This window comes from Phaethon aethereus (genome assembly GCF_964289735.1).
Source record: "Phaethon aethereus genome assembly, chromosome: 8".
In the NCBI taxonomy this organism is placed as follows: Eukaryota; Metazoa; Chordata; class Aves; order Phaethontiformes; family Phaethontidae; genus Phaethon; species Phaethon aethereus.
In genome coordinates this window covers 10,472,318-10,490,322 of record NC_138584.1, presented here as the reverse complement: position 1 = coordinate 10,490,322, position 18,005 = coordinate 10,472,318, and the positions used below count along the sequence as shown (strand labels likewise).

Sequence of the window (18,005 nt, the reverse complement as noted above, 5' to 3'; positions counted from 1 at the left end):
TAAATAATCATATTAACATCTTTTATTTTTAAATCAGTGCTGTTTTGAGTAATAATTTCTTCAACAAACACTTCATTTTCAGTGAATACTTGTTTATCTTCTTTCATCATCGAAGTGCTTTGGTGCAGGGTTTTTGGTAACTATAGGCTATGTGCTTTTCCCCTGTTGAGGAAATACATTTTATTGTATTAAATGTTAATCCCATCTGTTCAGACTTTCATCCATTGTCATCCAGATAATGTTCCAAAAAGTTTCTAGCTTTCGTTTTGTGTAAAAATAAAATAGATGTGTATTTCAATAATATTCTGTTAAATCAGTAGTATATTTCTTGATCTTCTCATGTTTTGGTTGAATAAATATAGAAATAATTTGGTGCAGATACGTGTTTTTGGACTGAATTAGAGTTTTGGTTTACTAGTATTGATGATTTAGCATGCCGGCCAGTCTGAGTAATCCTGAAGAATCATAAAATAGTTTGGGTTGGAAGACACCTTTAGAGGTCTAGTCCAGCCCCCTTGCAATGAAGTAGTGGACCTGCTCTTCCTCAGAATTTCAACCACTTCCTTGAAATTTTTAATGAAGAGTGCTATAAAGGTAACACGAACCAACTGTAAACCACTTACTTTTTCCTGGCAATGCGTATTTTGTAGACTGACTTCGTAAACCAGAGGTTCAATTGCAACATGTATTTTGAGAACTATTTAAATACTGCACGAAGATTTTAGGCTTTTTTTTATTGTTTATGACTGTTTAATTGGATGCATGTTTATCAAGATTGCTTGAAAGGATATATTTGTATGTATTGACTCTTAATAAATTTGTAATGGAGGTTTTTAAATAAATCAGCGTATTTGTGTACTCTAGTTACCATCTAACTTCTTCTGTTTAAATTTTTTAGGGAGAGCCTATAACCTTCTGTGAAAATAGTTTTGTGAAGCATCGTTCCAGTACTACTAAGCAGTTCCTGGAAACTGCTGTTAATCTTCAACTGTTTAAACAGGTATGAGAGGGTAAATGACCCAGATTTAATGATTTTCTCTTAAAACACATCCATATTTCAATACATTTTCTTTTCTGTCAGCTTATGACATTCTGGGATAAACTACAAGTTCAAGTCCTTTGTGTACAGACAGTCGTCCCAGTTTTGTTGTATTTTTAAATCTTCAGTTATACTTAAAAGGAGTGATGGTGATGGGGAAACTTAACAGAAAAAAATAACCCCAGGCTGCAGAGCCAGTGCAGCATCACTTCAGAGCCGGTCAGCAACTCATCTAAACAAGAAGAATCATGGATCTCCCAGCTTGATGGTTGAACTTCATTTTCAGCTCTCTTGGCTCAGGACTAAAGAACCTAAACAACATAGTGCTTAGTTAAATTGGTCTTCAATGGCTTTTTATTTAAAAACTGGATTCATACTGTAATTGCAGTTTTCTTTGCTAGGCTTTTTGAAGTATGCATACAGAGGATGTTACAAACGTAAGCCATAGGGGTGGGCTGAAGAATATTCTGGCTGATCTGTTAATGCAGATTTTGAACATGAATAGAGAACAAATTGTTGAATGTCTGGCACAGCTCAGTAATAGTTTTATTACTGTCTTTGAAATGAATTTTTTTCTTTGATTTTATTCTGTAACTCTCTTTTCTCCTTTTTCATGACATGACCCCATTGCATCAAAACGGTGTTGAGAAACTTATTACTAGATTTGTAGGAAAACCAAGGAAAATCTGAATGAACTCAGAACACTTATAAAAGTGTATATTTGCCTGCAAATACTTGGAATGATTGAGGCATAGGAGTTCATGTTTAAATAATCTGGTGGTAGTCTTTGAAGATATACTACCATGATAGATAAGGGAAATTCATTATATGTAGAATCTTCTAATTTTCAAATAAGAGTTGGTGTTAATCAGAGGCTAGTGTCTAAAGTAAAGATTTATGCAAGGATGATAGTTTGTAGAAGTCTTGTGAAAATACATTTCTCCTCATTGTATAAAAGTTAAGGAAATACTGATCATAGAATTTGGCTCCTTTAATTTTACTGTCATTTATTTTATGCAATAACAAAGTGTAAATAAAAATATAAAATAATAAAGAAAAAATCTGAAACCTTTTGAAGTATCCAGCATATATGATTGAAATGGAAAGAAGTAAAGGAGTAAACAGAGTTTACATTTTTTGTATCTCGGTGCAATAAGCTAGCATGAAACTTTCTTAATAGAGAGCTGCCTACAAACAATGTTTCTAAACTGTTGTCACACTACTACTACTAAAGCAAGATCTTCAGCTGTAAGAAAAAGGTTCAACTCCACTGAAATGAATGGGCTTGTCAGTGTGGCTCTGTATTTACCCATTACATTTTAATATGTGTTCAATTAAACAGAGTCAGTTTACAGTTTTTTTATAGCTTGGTTTAATTTTATTTCAACTAAAGGAAATAATATATTTTAGAGGATTAGGAAATAGTAACAATTTTGATGATGTGTGTGGTTTAGTAGTAGTAGTAGGTTTTTTTCATTCTTCTAGTTTCTGTTGTGAACGTTACTCCTACTTTTTCAGCTAATCTGCAGCACAGCTGCATCATCTCCAGTTTTTCCCACTGACAAATGAGCTGTTTTCAAAGTTGCTGGTGTTCAAAAAGACTAAAATGTATTTTATTCTGTTCTAGAAAATCTTTTAAGCAGAAAATAGTTCTTAGAAGCAGCCTTAAACCTAGACCAAACAGAAAATAGGCACTTTAAATGCACCCTTTTTGCCATATGACAAGTAAGCTTTATTTATGCCATTTTATAAAACTCTTCCTCTCTTTTTTTTTTTTTTTGGTAGGTTTTTAATCATCTCCCCTCTCTCCTACATTAAAACATGTTAGTTCCTCTAATTTAACCACTATTTTAATTTTGGAAGTTGTAGTATCTTTTCACCAAAGTGCTAGGAAATCACTGTCAGAATAAATTGTGGAATTAATTCTTTGTGTTACTCTCATTCAGATTATTTTAATCTTGATCATCATCTGTTTTTACTTCCGTATTGCACTGTGAAGTGCTTTCTATTAATGATATCCCCAAATGCGTTAGCACATGCCAGTCTTCTGTACCAAAATCATTAACTAACCTGTAAATAGGATCAGTCCCAACACTTACCCTTAAATACCATGACCAGTGAAACTTCCAGCCCGACACTTTTCCTTTCATTGCAAGCTGTTATCTTCTTTTTGGGCCAGTCCTCATCCAACCTAACGTGCCTGGGTACAGTTCAGCTATCCTGCTTTTCTTTCATCTAAGCTAGTATTTTGAGACGTATGCAAGAGGCTTTTCTGTGGTATAGATAAATGACATTTCCTTTATCTAGAAAATTAATTGTCAAAGAATCTGTGAGAACCAGTGTTCTGAAAACTCATATATTACACCTTTCCATTTACTCATTTACCTTTTTTCTCCCGAAAATCTATTTGTAAGCCTCATGAAATTGCTAAGGGCAAACTGACAGCCCAGCGCTTCTCGCAAGCTTTGTTTTTAAAGTAATGGTACTGTTATTCTTCACTTCAACTGTGTTTCCTTTACTTTGATAGACTCGATAAAAACTTTTTTACTTCCAGATATATGTGCTGGTTTCCTTAGAACCGTGTGACAGAGGTGAATCTAGCTGAGGGTTTTTTTTTTACTGGAGTTTTATTCCTCAGTTATTATAATGTCCATTTCTGTATCTCATTTTCATTAACGCTTATATTTGTGTTCCCTTACTCAGCATTATAGTTTTTACTGAAAATTGAGACGGGATAATTTTGGTGGGGACCATGCCTAGATCATCTTTTAGCCTCAAACCATTCTCTTGGACTTAAAAATTATGGAGACATCTTTTAAATCAGGTTGATGACTTCATGTTTTTGGAAGTTGAAAGAACTGCTTATATTGCTCTGAAACAGTATACACCAAACTGTTTATGCAAAACATACGTTTTCCAGGAATTCATAGAATTAATTTATGATTAATCCCTGACGTGGATCACAACTATAGGGACGTGTGAATTTCAGTTTGCTGCAATGAATAGATTTAATTTTAAAAACCCTGGTTATCATTCTTTATATTCTTTATCTTCTTTTATATTCTTAAACTATTAGGATATTTAATAATAGAGAAATATTTTTCTTAGAAAGAAAATAACTACTATTTATGTATTAAATAATCTTATTTCCTGATTAAATATGCTGTATATGATAGTTTTTATTCAGATTAAATGTTTGCCCTCTTAGACTGTATACTTGTGTTACTACTTTTCTGACTTTTTTTTCCACAGCTTTGATAGTTGTACTATTATGTATGCTATTTATATGTTAGCTTTTTCTGAGCATTAGAAAGGCTCCCCTTTAATTAGGGTAACATGGAATGTAGCTAATCTTTATTTCAGGCTGCAAAAATAAGCAATTAATAGTTGCATCTTACATGTCACATAGTTCTGATTGAGTGTCCAGGGAAACTATTAATTAATTCTTAGAACTAGCATGAAGCCTCGTGCTAGATTATCTCATTAAATAATGTAATTGTATAAGTAATGTAATCTGCAACATTTATTGGGATTTGTTCCTAAAATGGTGGAAAGCGCTAACTAGAAAAATAAGTAATGAATGCAGGATTAGAACTTGAAGAATCATAAGTCTTTGAAAATTATTAGTAATGTCAAATTTCATTTACAAGCTTTATGAGTCAATCTCTTTTCTTACAAGCTATTGACCTGTTATTGTGTGGAAATCACCTTTATGATGTTTTCTTTGCTTCTACCAACTTTTTGTTTTTAATAATGAGTCAATTGACTGGGAATTTTTACTCTCGCCTTAATAATTGGTGGGATTTAGCTCAAACATCATCTCTCCTCCCACACCCCCCACCCTTTATCACCCGTCCAACAAGATCTTCTGAAGAAGATACGGCCTATACTTGGTTTTTAGAATTCAAAATTATTAAGGATTATGGTAGTTCTTTCTTTAATCAGCTTAAAATCCAAGAGCAGCACTGGTATTACTCGTTTTTCATTGAAAGCAGTGGGCAGCCAGGGGCTCTCTGGATCTCAAAGTGAATGCATTTCTTGACATAGCAGGCCCAGATTTTTTGAGAGAGTGTGGGTTTGAAAAATGGGAGTGAATGTGTGATTCCATGTGCTGTTCTCTTCACGTAGCAATTGAAGTGCAACCATTAACAGTAAATTACTCAAAAATAATAACTACTACTACCACTACTAACACTTATAATTGTCTTTAAATAATATCTCCAATATCTATTTGCTAACAGTTCTGTTCGCCAGTGTTTACATGAAATACGCAGTTGGAGTGCTCCTCTCAAACTAAAATTCAGTCAGTGTCTCAGCCTCATACTCGTGATGAGTATGTCCATAAATCTTATGTTAGTTTATAGCATGGAATGAATTAATAACTTTCACAAAAGAGATAATGTCTTACAGTTCAAAGGCTGAGGATGGGAGGGGGTGGTGTTTGGTTTTTTTTTTCACAGCAGTAGCTAAAGATGCTCTTATCTCTTTTTTTCTTACTGTGAAATAATCCAGTGATCCCATAGTGGTCTGACCATGAACCAACCTATTTGTAAAGAAAGCCAACTTGGAGTAAAATGAAAAAATAAGCAGGAATTTAGACAAGAAAGAGAAAGAAATGGTTATCTTCGTGCCTGCCTTATTCTTGCTGCGGAATTTTTGTCCTCTGAGAAAGTAATTTGTTTCACGTCACTAGTCTGGTCATTGCCAAGCATCAGATTGTCACTGACACTGTTTGGATAATCTGTGGTAAAATATGATAGAGCCAAATGATTAATTTTGGTTAGTTCCTATGTACTGTCTAGTACCGGTGAATAGCTCATAATTCTTGCTAGAAGATGAACTGCGTATAATTGGAAAAGTGCTTTCTCACTTTATCTCTCAGACTTGAGTTAGCCTTTTCAAAACAAAAAGGGAGGGGTTGCTTCTTGAAAGAATTAAACCTTTAAGAATGTGCTCGTTGTACTTCTTTGAGGCCCAGTAATTCTTGAAAAGAATGTATTCATTCCTTCTGAAAGGTTTAATCATTAATTATCGTTCTTTGCCTTTTTCTGATTTCTGATGTATTTGGATCATTTCAGTCTTTCTATATATGCTTAAGTGGATGCAAGTCCGTGTGCTCATGCAGCTCTAAGCTCTGCATAAGGACAGCTGTTGCAATAATGCACCTGGAGATGCAACTAAGTAAGAGTTAATGGTTAAAGAAAGGGCAAACAGATGGGTTGGAGCCTAAAAATACAGTGGTGTCAACTCTAAACTGTGCTCAGTCAGGTGGAGAGACTTAGGGGTCTGCGCTTGGCATCGTGCCTCGCTGTTTTGGGACTTCGTGCATCACATTCCCACACAACTGAAATGTCCTTCGAGTCAGCTTGGACACTGCCAGGCAAATCCAACCGTCTGCTACCACCATTTCTGAAGCCAAGCCCCAGCCTTCCTCTGCTGGTCGAGTGTGGGTGGTTTTGCTACAGTTTCCCTTCACGTACTGTCCTTATAGGATCATTTTTCATGTAAAAGACACTTTCAATGGACCTCAAGTAGACATCGTAGTCTATCGTTTCTTTGAACTGGGTGTGGTGAAACATTTCCAGTTGTTCCAAAGGTACTTTCTGTGCACAACAAGTTCTGCTTTGGACCTATTGGCGCATACCCGGAGTGGGATATAGTAGAGAGGTTTGTTTATGTTCTTTTCTTGATGAGACGAAGTAACCTTGCGGTTTGAAAACAGAACATCAGGGAGTGTCTCGGTGATCTTTATTTGATTATGATTACAAATCCAAAGTTACCGTTTCTAAGGAAATTAATTAATATATTTTCATGGCATAAGAAAAGCTTGGAAGCCATTTAAAATATTTCTGAACAAACTGATGTGTAATTTCATTGACTACAAAATTTTGTATTTTATAAATATGTTATGCGTAAGCCATACGATGTCTTGAACATCCATATTTCATTGTAATGTACACACTGAAAACTGTAACACTGTATAGCAATATAAGGGCTAAGAAAGTATGTCTTGGTTTTTTTTCAGTTTATTGATGGTCGGCTATCAAAATTAAATGCAGGAAGAGGATTCTCTGATGTTTTTGAAGAAGAAATCACAGCAGGAGGCTTTTGTGGAGGTACAGAATTAATTTGAGTGCACTGATGATGCTTTTTTGGAGCTTTTCAACATGATGATGTTTTCAGGATGTCTTCTAAATTTTAGAAGTCATTAATCTTACTACTTCGTCATTGTATCCATTCATTCTTGGAAAGGTTTTAGCCTTTAACAAATTGCTGCTGAGACACAGATCATTACGTATCCGGTTATGTCAGTATACTAAATGAAGATACGTTGTTTTAATCCAGTAACATAATAAGTAGATTTCAGTATATAATGAAATATTTCTAGGTTATGTACATTTTTGACTGCATATTTACATAATGTGTTACATTATATGTAAAGTATTTTAAAAATAATTTTGAAATTTGTGCTGCTGAACTTTTTCTAGGTAGTTATGTTTTCCATAAACAGTTCTAACTTTTTTCATATCTAATTATTTCTGCAGTGCAGAAATCAGAGTGATTTCCTGAATTTTTAGAGAAATTTGCTTTCTCCAGCGAATGTGTTACTCAAAAAAAGAGGAAAGAAAATTAACATTTGTATATCATCTCAGAAGAAACATTGAAAGTTTACCTTCTTCATAAATAAAAATATTATTTCTTGTGTTGTTTCCCTCAGTTATGTTTGCTGACAATCGTTATAACAGTTTTCACATTAACTAGCTTACAAAGTTAACCCATGTAGAGGAGTGTGTGCTGAATCTGTTGCTGAATATTACAGGATTATTGATTGCTTTCCTTTTAGACATTTATTACAGCTATATTGTTATTTGAGGTGTCATAATTTCTATCAGAATACAGGAACAAAATGTGCATGACACAGTACGAGTACGATTTTGTGGTCTTTAACGTAGCGTAGGAGCTTTTTCCAGTAAATGGAGGTTACGTGATTTGAGCAAATCCACTGAGTGGCAGCTTTAGACGGTCGTCCTTTGCAAGACTATCCTCACGTGGGCATGTTTACAGCGGGGAGGATGTGGCCTCCATGGAGAAATCATCAAGTGGTACAGAGCCATCTTCACCTTCTCTAAAATACCTTTTTTATGCTCACCGAGTACAGTATATCTTTTTGTTCAAAATTTTCACCACCTTCTCCTACCCTCTGTGTCTTGTGCTGTGATCTAGCCTGTAATTTTTTTTTTCTTGATTAAAGTGTGGTTAGTTACACAGAGATTTACATCTTTTCTGCCTTTGTAGGGTAACTTACGCTGCTCTGTGAACAGATTTTAGGCATTGAGCATCCATTATTCAAACAGGTGGTGTCAGTATTCGGAGTTCGTTCGCTGACTGCAGTTAGGGGGTCAGGAGGCTGCAATAAAACGGCAACAGAAGTTGGATAAAGCCTGTTTCTTGGCTGCGTGCTGGCAGCCCGTGAACCACGTCTCACCTGGCTCTGCTGGGGAGGGCGTGCGCGGCGGTTCTCGGTTAGGTCGCTCCGCATGCTTGCTTTTCAAGTCAGACAAGCTGCATATTGCCGGGCTGTGGACAAATTGCTTAGGGCCCATATTCAGTATTTACATAACTGCTGCCTCATTATCGTTACGAAGTGCAGGGCTAACGATATGTATGCGATTGGAGGTGACATTTTGTGACGCTAATGGGGTAGAACTATGATCTCTTTGCAGAGTTAACTCCCCTCAACTTTATCAGGAAGCACCAGGTGAAAAACCAGCCTTCAGAAAAGTTGCAGAAAGTTAGTGTGAGCTACCAGCCATTAAAAGGACAAGTGGACATATTCTTAGCTGTAGAGACTGTAATTTAAAAATTACTGAGTCAAATGGAAAGTGTTTTTTGAGCAATCTCTTTTTTAATTTCCGTTTTTCCACATCTGTGAGCATAACTAAACCAGCACAGAAAATTAAACTGGAAATTGGAGAAAAAAACAGATTTTATTATTTTTTTATTATTTTTTTTCCAATAAAGTGGTCACAACTTACTTCCCTATGACTATATGTGAAAAGAAGTGTCAGCCACCTTTATTACAGTTTGCGCTTTATACTTAACATGTTATTTTCTGTTATATATATATGTTATTCTTTGGACGTACTAGTTCTCGAGAGTTTTATTTAACTTTCAATACAAAAATATAGTGAAGATTGGCTTGGATTTCTTGTAGAATATATCTATTAAAGTAATTTGTAATCAAGTGAATTTTAACATAGCAATCATTTTTTTGAGTTGGCCTAGTATCAGTGGTAGTAGTGTAAAGAAAACTGAAAAAGTGAGAGCCTTTGAACCTGTCTTTTAATAACAATTTGTTCTAAGAAGTCAGCATTTTCTTGCTAGAGTTTCAGAAGGTTCAGCTGTAGCTGAAGGTCTGCAGTGTTAACATCGCCTTTTCTGTAGATTAGCGTTTATCTGTTTTCTCTGTTGCCTCCCCTGAAGTCTCCCTACACAATTAGAAGACAGTTAAACTTCTTGGTGATTTTCTGTGGTTTCATTTATTGTCTCTAGTAATTGCTTAAGCCATAGGCTGTGACAGAGAAAGCTCAGATGTTGAAAAAGTGACTGTTAAAGACACCACAAGCCAGTTGATATATGAATATTGTTGATAAGAATTTGAAGGTATGAAACGCTATGTTAAAGAAAGTACTTACAGTTCATTGAAATGTCATTAACACACTAACGGTGGTTAAATTTCACCTTACTACCTGTTATACCTTATTAGAGGGAGACAGATGAAAGAAGTAAAAAATGAGTAATTTTTGCTTTAGGTTGCTCTTTGACGTTCTTACTGGAGATAGGATCGTAATGATCATCAGGTTCTTTCCTTTCTTAGCAGGCATTGCTTTCACTTGTGCCATCATTCCTGAGAGTTTGGCTGTCTCAAAATTGCCTGTAAAGTATTTAGTGGAATGGGTGAAAGTGCCCGATATGAGTATGCACCGGTCATTTTTTTCACCTCATTGGGAAACTTGGGAGTACCTTTTACAATGATCCAGTTAGTTCTCAGCCATGTTCTAGGAGAATGTTTTGTCTTTCCACTGGCCAATGCAATAATTCCACCCAGGCCTTAGTCAATGGATTATTGCAAAGCTTAAGAAGTTTTGAGAACTCCTGTTAAAAGCCTGTAATGTCAAGGATGTATCAGTATGGTCCTTTCAAAAGGGATAAACTCCCTGTTTGGAACTTGAGCATTCTTGTCAACGTGAATGTCTTGTCTGGGGCTAGTAACAGCTCACAGTACCAGAGTATTCAAGTGACTGGTGGACTGTAGAACTTTCTCAGAGATGGAGGGACCCAACCTTTGGTGTTCAGCTGAAGCACCTCTGGGAAATGGCATTCATTTCTTCATCAAGTGCTTGGTAGAATTTAACCCTCTCCTTCATGGCCAGCGTAGTGATGTGGTAGTCCTATAGAAGCCAGTAGCTCTCACTTGCCTTTTAGAGGTTTTCCTTTGTGAAAGAATAATTTAAAAGGATTTTTCTTGCACAGGACTATATAGTTGTGCCACAATCCTTAGACTTTTCCCCTTTTTTTTTTTTTTTTTTTCCTTGGGATGGTACCATCTGCAGTCCACGTAATTTTTGTACCCGAAAGTTTGCCCAGTGGGATCATTATGCTTGAATGCAGTTCATCATATATTATTCTTTCCTTTGAGTTGGTGTTTTTCTTTTGAGATGTTTTAGCAGTACCTTACTTTATCGCACTTTTATTTATCTTTCTTCCTCATTTGGAATTAAAAACTATGTGTGGTGAAAAGAGATGCTTTTACCAAGAAAACAGAAAACATGAAATAAGAGGTACCTAGGTTTTTTTTCTTAGTGTACGCATATTCTTATCTTTACATTCCTTGTCTGTCTGTGGAGAATGAAATTAATGAATAATCCTCTAAGGGAATTTTTTATGCAGGTCGTGAGGAGGGTTGAAACATTTTAAATGGTGAATGTATGTTTGATTGTGTTTCATTTTATGTTTTTATTTCAGGAAATTCTAGATCTTATCAACAGTGGATGCATACTGTGAAGGTATAAACTTGGTTAAGTAATTATACTGGCCATCCTGTTCTTTAAATCTTTCTCCTTTTCCTTGCATATATGTAATGGTAAAAGTTAGTTCATTTGCAAGGGACATATAAGTACATTCTATAATAAATAACATGTCTATGGTATATGCAATAATTTTGTGCGGTTTTTCTTGAAGATCTACAAAAAACAAAAGCCAGTAGTCTCGTACACAAAACAAATGCCAAAATGCACAAGGTTTTTTTGTCTGTATAGTCAGGGATTTCCCTGCTTTCTGTATCATGTTACATTCCAGAACTGTGAATTAGGTGTGACAGTACAATTTGATAGGAAGTTTATTACTTCTAGTAGATAGCAATTTCATTAATACGGATTTGTGCAGTTTGGCTAGCAGAAGACCCTTGGTATAACCTTGTTATTCTGCAGGATTAGTAAAATATATTATTTTAGATTAAGAGAATTCTTGTGTGATTAAATGAGATAGTTCCTTCTGTCAGGTCAAAGTGTTTCTAAGTTGCATAATAAATATGATAGGAACACATGAAAAATAGCCATAACTTCTGAATTGATTTTGAAATGGTAACAATGAATGAATAATGGAAATACATCATTCTGTTAGAATGCATTGATAAATGTGTCAGCTCTGATAATGACGTACTGTAACCCTTGTGTAGCTGCAGACAGCAGGTTGGGGAGGAAAGACAGCTGTGGTTATTCTTACCGATTTAAAAGGAAGACTGTTATTTCTTACCGCACACTGTTTATTTTTCCATGCTATTGTCTTAAGGTTTAACTTAGGTTAAAACGTTACTAAAATATGTTTTTTCTGTATTTCAGAAAGGCGGTGCACTGATCAACACAGCAATGACCAAAGCCACTCCGGCTGTGAAAACAGCGTATAAATTTGTAAGATTATCTATTTCAAATAAATATAAAAATACTGCAACTTCCTACAACCTCTCATTCTTCCTGAATACTTAGACCTAAGTGTTTTATAAATGTATTGCAGAAAAACCCTTCAGCCTGTACGACGTTTTTAGCTTAATTTGTTTTCTGATATAGCACTAGGATTTAGAGTTGCTTCGGAGCCTTCCAGGTAGCTTTTACGTAACAATTCACATTTTCAAAGCATCAGTGTGCTGTTTTTGTTTCAATCATAATACATACTGGAAGCTTATTTGGATAGCATTTAGACATTTGATACATAGCTGTAAACTATTCCTAACCTGGTGACAACATGATTAAAACATGGACTGTGAAAATAGCAATTCTCATTTACGCTAAGGTCCCGTAACGCAACACAGGCACTGCACAGTTAACATGAGTGTAAAACATTTTGTAAACGTTACATTTCTATGTAATATAAATATAATCTTATAGCATATAGTTACGTGGTATATAGTGCTAACGTGAGGTAGAGCTCTTCCCTGCTCAGAAGAGATACAGTTCGTGCTGGACAAATGGAGTCCTGGCTTACACAGATGCAATTTCACTTTGACACTAAGTGCTGCGCTGCTGAAAAGGTGCGGTAAAGCATCAGTAACATGTGCAGCAAGCCTCTTCTGTCCTCTGCTTTTTTAAAGATGATACTTGAATACCCGTGTTTAACTGGATTTTATGTTTATACTTGTGAGCTTAAAAGATCTTGTTTTTGAAGACTGCCTGACCAATAAAGCACGTGAAATTATACGGTGTGCAGTATGGAAAAACAGCAATAGTGTAAAATGAAGTGGGAAGTATTTTAAGGTTTCATTTCTAATATATGGGAAAAGACTTTCGGCTTCCTTCTTGCTTTTTCAAATGTTTCACTAGTTGGATGCATAATAAGTAGTCCTGAATAAATCAGTACATCAGTCTAAGCTAGTGTATTTTAAGTAAAGTTTTCAAACAGAATTTTTAATTTTACATCAGTTGAAAAACACAGCAGTCGCGGAGAGAAACAGGTAAATAAATTAAATATACTTCATATTCATGGACTCATTTATAATTTAAAAAATGATTCATTAGCACGTTATCTGCAAATTATTCTTCTGCAGTTTGCACTAGCTTAGACTGTAGTTATATGATCTTCTCCCAGCCTTCAATTTTGATAATTATGTCCTTGATAATAAAGGTTCTTCAAAGTGAACTTGTGTGTATGCCAGGAAACACTGGTAAATTTTGTGAGGAACTGTGTGTATAAGGTAGTCATATTTATACCCCATTTAATTTCTTATGCTGTTGCCCTTTATGGAGCCTACTGTGAGAGAAATGAAATATGCATTTCTTAATTGCTAGATAACTTGATTGGTAGCCTTGAGTAATGTGCTTGGTGCCATCCGTCAGAGTTAGAACAAAGCACTCCAAAATTCATCCAAATGCTGTGAGCATGATCTGGAAAGTTAAAGTGACTCTCAGATCAGCATCTGCTACGTGGCACCCCATTGTGCTGTTATTGAGCTTATAGATGTATGATTTAAGGATCAAAAAGACTCTGACCTCTTGAGTCAAGAAAATAATTTTCTTTTTCCAAATTTCCATGTATAGAAAGGCAGAGAAAAATAGTTGGTTTCCACATACTTATGCCCTTAAATATTTTTTAAAAAGTCCTAATTTCAAGACAACCTTGAAAGCTTTCGTAGTGTTTTCCTATACTTATATAAGAAATGTACTTTTTCTTATATCAGGGTCAGGGGTTTTGGTGTCATCCCCTCTCCCCCTCTCTTCTCTCTCTCTCTCTCTCTCTCTCTCTCTCTCTCTTTGTATTTTTAAAAATGATTTTAGCTAAGTACATGGTATTCTGTATTGATAATTCATTTATCTATTGAAGAACATTCCTGGCTGTTTTCTATGCAACAGTGATCCTTGGCTGCCTATTTCAATACATAGAGAATTCTCCCCTAAATAGCAGCGCTACGCTGTTCAGCAACACTGGGCAAAGTCTCCATCTGCATATGAAATCCCTTCATTTCTCTTAAGATTGATGTTGCCCTGCAAGTTGCCAGACTGGAACACTGTAGCAGTCATCTTGAAAATCTTAACATTTTTCCAACATGCCTTACTGATAAAATACCCTTTCAAATTTAAAGGACAATTTCTAATAAAGGAGTGATGTATATGACCATTTTTAGCCTGTCCTTAGTAATATTGGAGTATTTTTGAGTATGTATGTTTTCTCAGCATTAGCATGCATGTACTGAAAAAAAATCCTTAAATATATGGACAAAGCATGAATATATAAAGTATACTGACAATGCATGTATGAAATTTGTGGTAAAGGTGATTGCTGCGCTTTATATCACGAGGTGTTTTAAAAAAATGGCAAAATAAGTATGGCATCATAAAGCACGTTCTATGACTACAGGCAGTGTCTTGCAGAGCTACTAAGGTCCTTTTATTTTTCTAGGCAAAAAATCAGGCAAAGCAAGGAATAAAAGAAGTGAAGAGTAAGTTAAAACACAAGGTACGTAGTACACTTTTTACTTTCTTAGCTTGCTTCCTGTATCAGTTTGAAGCTTATACTTTACAAATCACATGAGATTTGTGTTTTTAATGACTTTTGAAATATGCTTAGCCCTTTGTTCAACAATACATTTTTCATAACGAGCCCTCTGGCAACTATCTGTCATTCTATGCATCCACTGAATAATCTCTTTATTGTTCGCATATTTTATCATAGAACAACAGAGGGCTTCAAAGATACATTAACAGGATGTATGTTTTCATAAAGTTGATTGCTTTGATATCACAATCGAAACCTTTGCTTCAAGCTGAGAATTTGAGATGGGAGAGGCTATAGCAGTACAAGGTATTTCAGAAGGTGTAGTTGTCCGTTTTGGTTTCATAAGATACGTGAACAATGGCAACGTTTAAAAACGAAGGAATAGTTTCCTTTTGCAAAAGCAACATTGCAGAAATGTCAGGAAAGATGTTTGAGGGATTTTGCAGCTGCTTTTCCCATTGAAAATGTTTCCTCTTAAGATTTTTCTGTAGGGCGAAGGAACTAGTTTTTAGATATATTTTATGCTATTTTAAGAAAACTTTCAAAAATATTTCCTAGACATTTGAACAATTCATCTTTTAAATTGCAATGTTGATAATTCAGCTTGTTGAAAAGCTAAATTTTATTTTCTTACTACAGATGGTATTTTCATGACAGTAATAGATTGTGGCAAGATAATTTTGAATGCATTCTGCATGCATAATGTGGAGGGTACATTTGCAGATAATGATTGTAAATAAAGGAATTTAAATCTGTTTTGTTGCATAGGAGAGTGAGGAAGAGTATGGAACTTGCAGTGCTGGTGCAGTACAGACTGCTCCCGTCTACACATTGCATTATGAGAAAAGAGCAAACTCGGAAAAGCGAAGACTGGCACAGGTAAGGCACCTGAAACTTCCGTGCTTATTCACATAGATAAGAGGAAGATCTTTTACCACATACAGTAATGCATTGTTGAATCTGTTTAAGGCTATTTTACTGTCTTCTTTGGATTCTGTGATTAAAAGGCTGTGTTTATAGAAAGAGTGCTATACTGCTTGACTGGAGGAAAAATGCTCATTGTATTTCACCCCTGGTGAGAGGGGAAAAACCAGGAGATTTATAAGTACAGATCTGAGATTTAATTCTTCAATTCTGTTTTTGGTAAAGGCTTCTTACAGCAAATACATTCTGGTCTAGTCACAGATCTGTGTTAAACTACCGTTTTTAGTTTCTTATACTGGGGCATGTTAATTTTGTATTTCTGATAAATTGATTTGGCAGTCATATGGCCTTTAACCTTGCCCAGATAGTTATGATTTATTATTTTATTAATAAGTCAGCTAGTTAATACGGTGCCAATCTCTTGTCCTTTTGTTCTCTAATCCTTTCTAGTCCTGATTTGAAGTAACAGGTGTAGTGTCTCAACTTTGGCAAGCGTTTTCATGTCTTTGGATTCATTTTGACAGTTTTATTTCAAAGACATCGGTAAAATATTTTTAATAGCTCTTTTTTCCTGGGAATAAATACCTGCATATGTACATATTTTAATGTGTGGGTATATATTTTTACATGATATTGTTATTTCATATTTTAATACATGTAATGAATGTTTATATATGGATTTTTAATGCATATAGCTTCCTCATATGATAATTAATTATAGAAATGCAGTCCAGCTCATCTAACAACATTTGGTTTTTTACTTTAGATATTGCAATGATAAAAAAATTGTCTATTTAATCAATTTGATTTCATAATTTGATTCATAATAAATGTAAAGATTGTGAAATTTAACATAGAACTGATGCAGCTTACTGTTAAATGATGTTGAAATTGTGCATTAGTATCAAGTAAATATTTTTAGTAGGGTTGGAAATAATACAAAGACATGTTTTCATGATCTCTTAAAGCCAGTGATAAAGTTTTAGACTATGTGCCCTCAGTATATTTTATGTACAGGCAGCTGTAGTGTCTGCATTCTATCAGGAACCCGTGTGCAGTAGATTTTCTTCACTGCATATTAGAAGAGAAGACGTACAGTTCTAAATGTATGAGTATAGAGCTCGTGTTAATAACATGAATGGTTCTTAAAATTTTTGTTTCTCATAGATAACTGTCATTCTAATATAGAGCACTTCCTCCCCCACCCCCTATAATTTGGTAATGTGAGGGACGAAAAGCTTCTCATGCATTTTAAGTCGACATTCACAGGGGAGTGTAGGTGAATCTGCAGTTGTATGTATTTGTGTAAGTGCATAACACAAATGTACCCTTGTAGTCAGTGAAATTTTATAGGTTGCTTTTATTAAAGAAATCTGCAGTAGTTTACTGATATGGCAGTGCTGCCTGCTGCTAGGTATGGGAGTGTAGGGATACAAAGGAATATAATTTACCTTGGTACAATTAATCATTTCTTTGGAAGGCCTGTGTTCGGACAGAACAATTTAACTTCTGTAGGGTTTTGGGTTCGTGCAGCTGTATACTGCTAAATCCTCTGATATTACTGTTGCTGTTTCTACCAGTCGTCTTGTAGTTTTGAAAACAAGACAGGAGGAGTGCATGTCCGTCCATAGTTTTGTTTATATATATATATACACACATATACATGTGTGTGTTTCTGTGTGCATACACATGCATACATATAGGTGTACATATATAAGGTTTGTTTACTAGCGAAGCCTGTAACTAGTAGCCCCGCAGTTTTGCCCTGCTGCAGACCAAAGGTCCTGTGTCTTCTCCCCAGCTCTTGTCCCAAATGTCACCTGAGCCCAGTGGGCTGGAAAGGGCAAATGGTGCTCGTTCCCCAAGAACTCTGCTCTCCCAGTTTTATTCACCTCTCGCTCACGCTGTTCCCATTTTTTCCTCCTCCTCCTCAAAAGCAAACCAACCAAAATATTTCTAAAAAATTATAGTCTACTGTTGCTACTCTTCTTTTTATTTTTGTTCTTTGTAAGTATTTGAATAAGGTAACATAAATGCAAGTTCTATATGAATAAGTGCTGATTTTACATCCAAATAAAAATCTGTATTTGTATTCACAAGTGCACGTGTATGAGAGAGACTATTTTTGATCTAGTACTGAATCTGCCATTTAAAAGAAGTGAATTTCACAGATTGCTATTGTTGTCAGGTTTAATCCTTTTTTCTGTAACTCTTTATCCTGCAAATGAACCTTTCCACCCAGCTTTCTAAAATGGTGCCCGTGAGTGTCTACAGCAGTATAAGGATAGTGCTAACATGCAGTTCGTGTACTTTGATGTATATTTAAAGTAAGGACCAGATATTGTTTAAGTTGCAATGTCAGTTTATTTGAATATCCTGCCCAAAGCCTAAACAACAAAAGATAGAGATTACTTTTAATGGTCATCTTGCTTCCAAACAAGAGGCACCTCTGCACTTTATTGCTATCTCTTCCATACTGAAACATTTAAAAGCTTGT

General features: G+C 35.2%; 1 protein-coding gene across 1 annotated transcript in view; it reads left to right on the top strand.

Moving 5' to 3' along the window:
- Positions 1-18,005, top strand: part of DENND1B (DENN domain containing 1B) — a gene marked incomplete at both ends in the record, with an annotated part of 155,120 nt that overhangs the window by 120,803 nt on the left and 16,312 nt on the right. The window contains 6 exons of the mRNA XM_082002748.1: positions 899-1,000; positions 7,065-7,155; positions 11,066-11,106; positions 11,941-12,009; positions 14,489-14,545; positions 15,353-15,463. Coding sequence (XP_081858874.1) covers positions 899-1,000; positions 7,065-7,155; positions 11,066-11,106; positions 11,941-12,009; positions 14,489-14,545; positions 15,353-15,463 — 471 coding nt within the window. The remainder of the gene's footprint in view (positions 1-898; positions 1,001-7,064; positions 7,156-11,065; positions 11,107-11,940; positions 12,010-14,488; positions 14,546-15,352; positions 15,464-18,005) is intronic.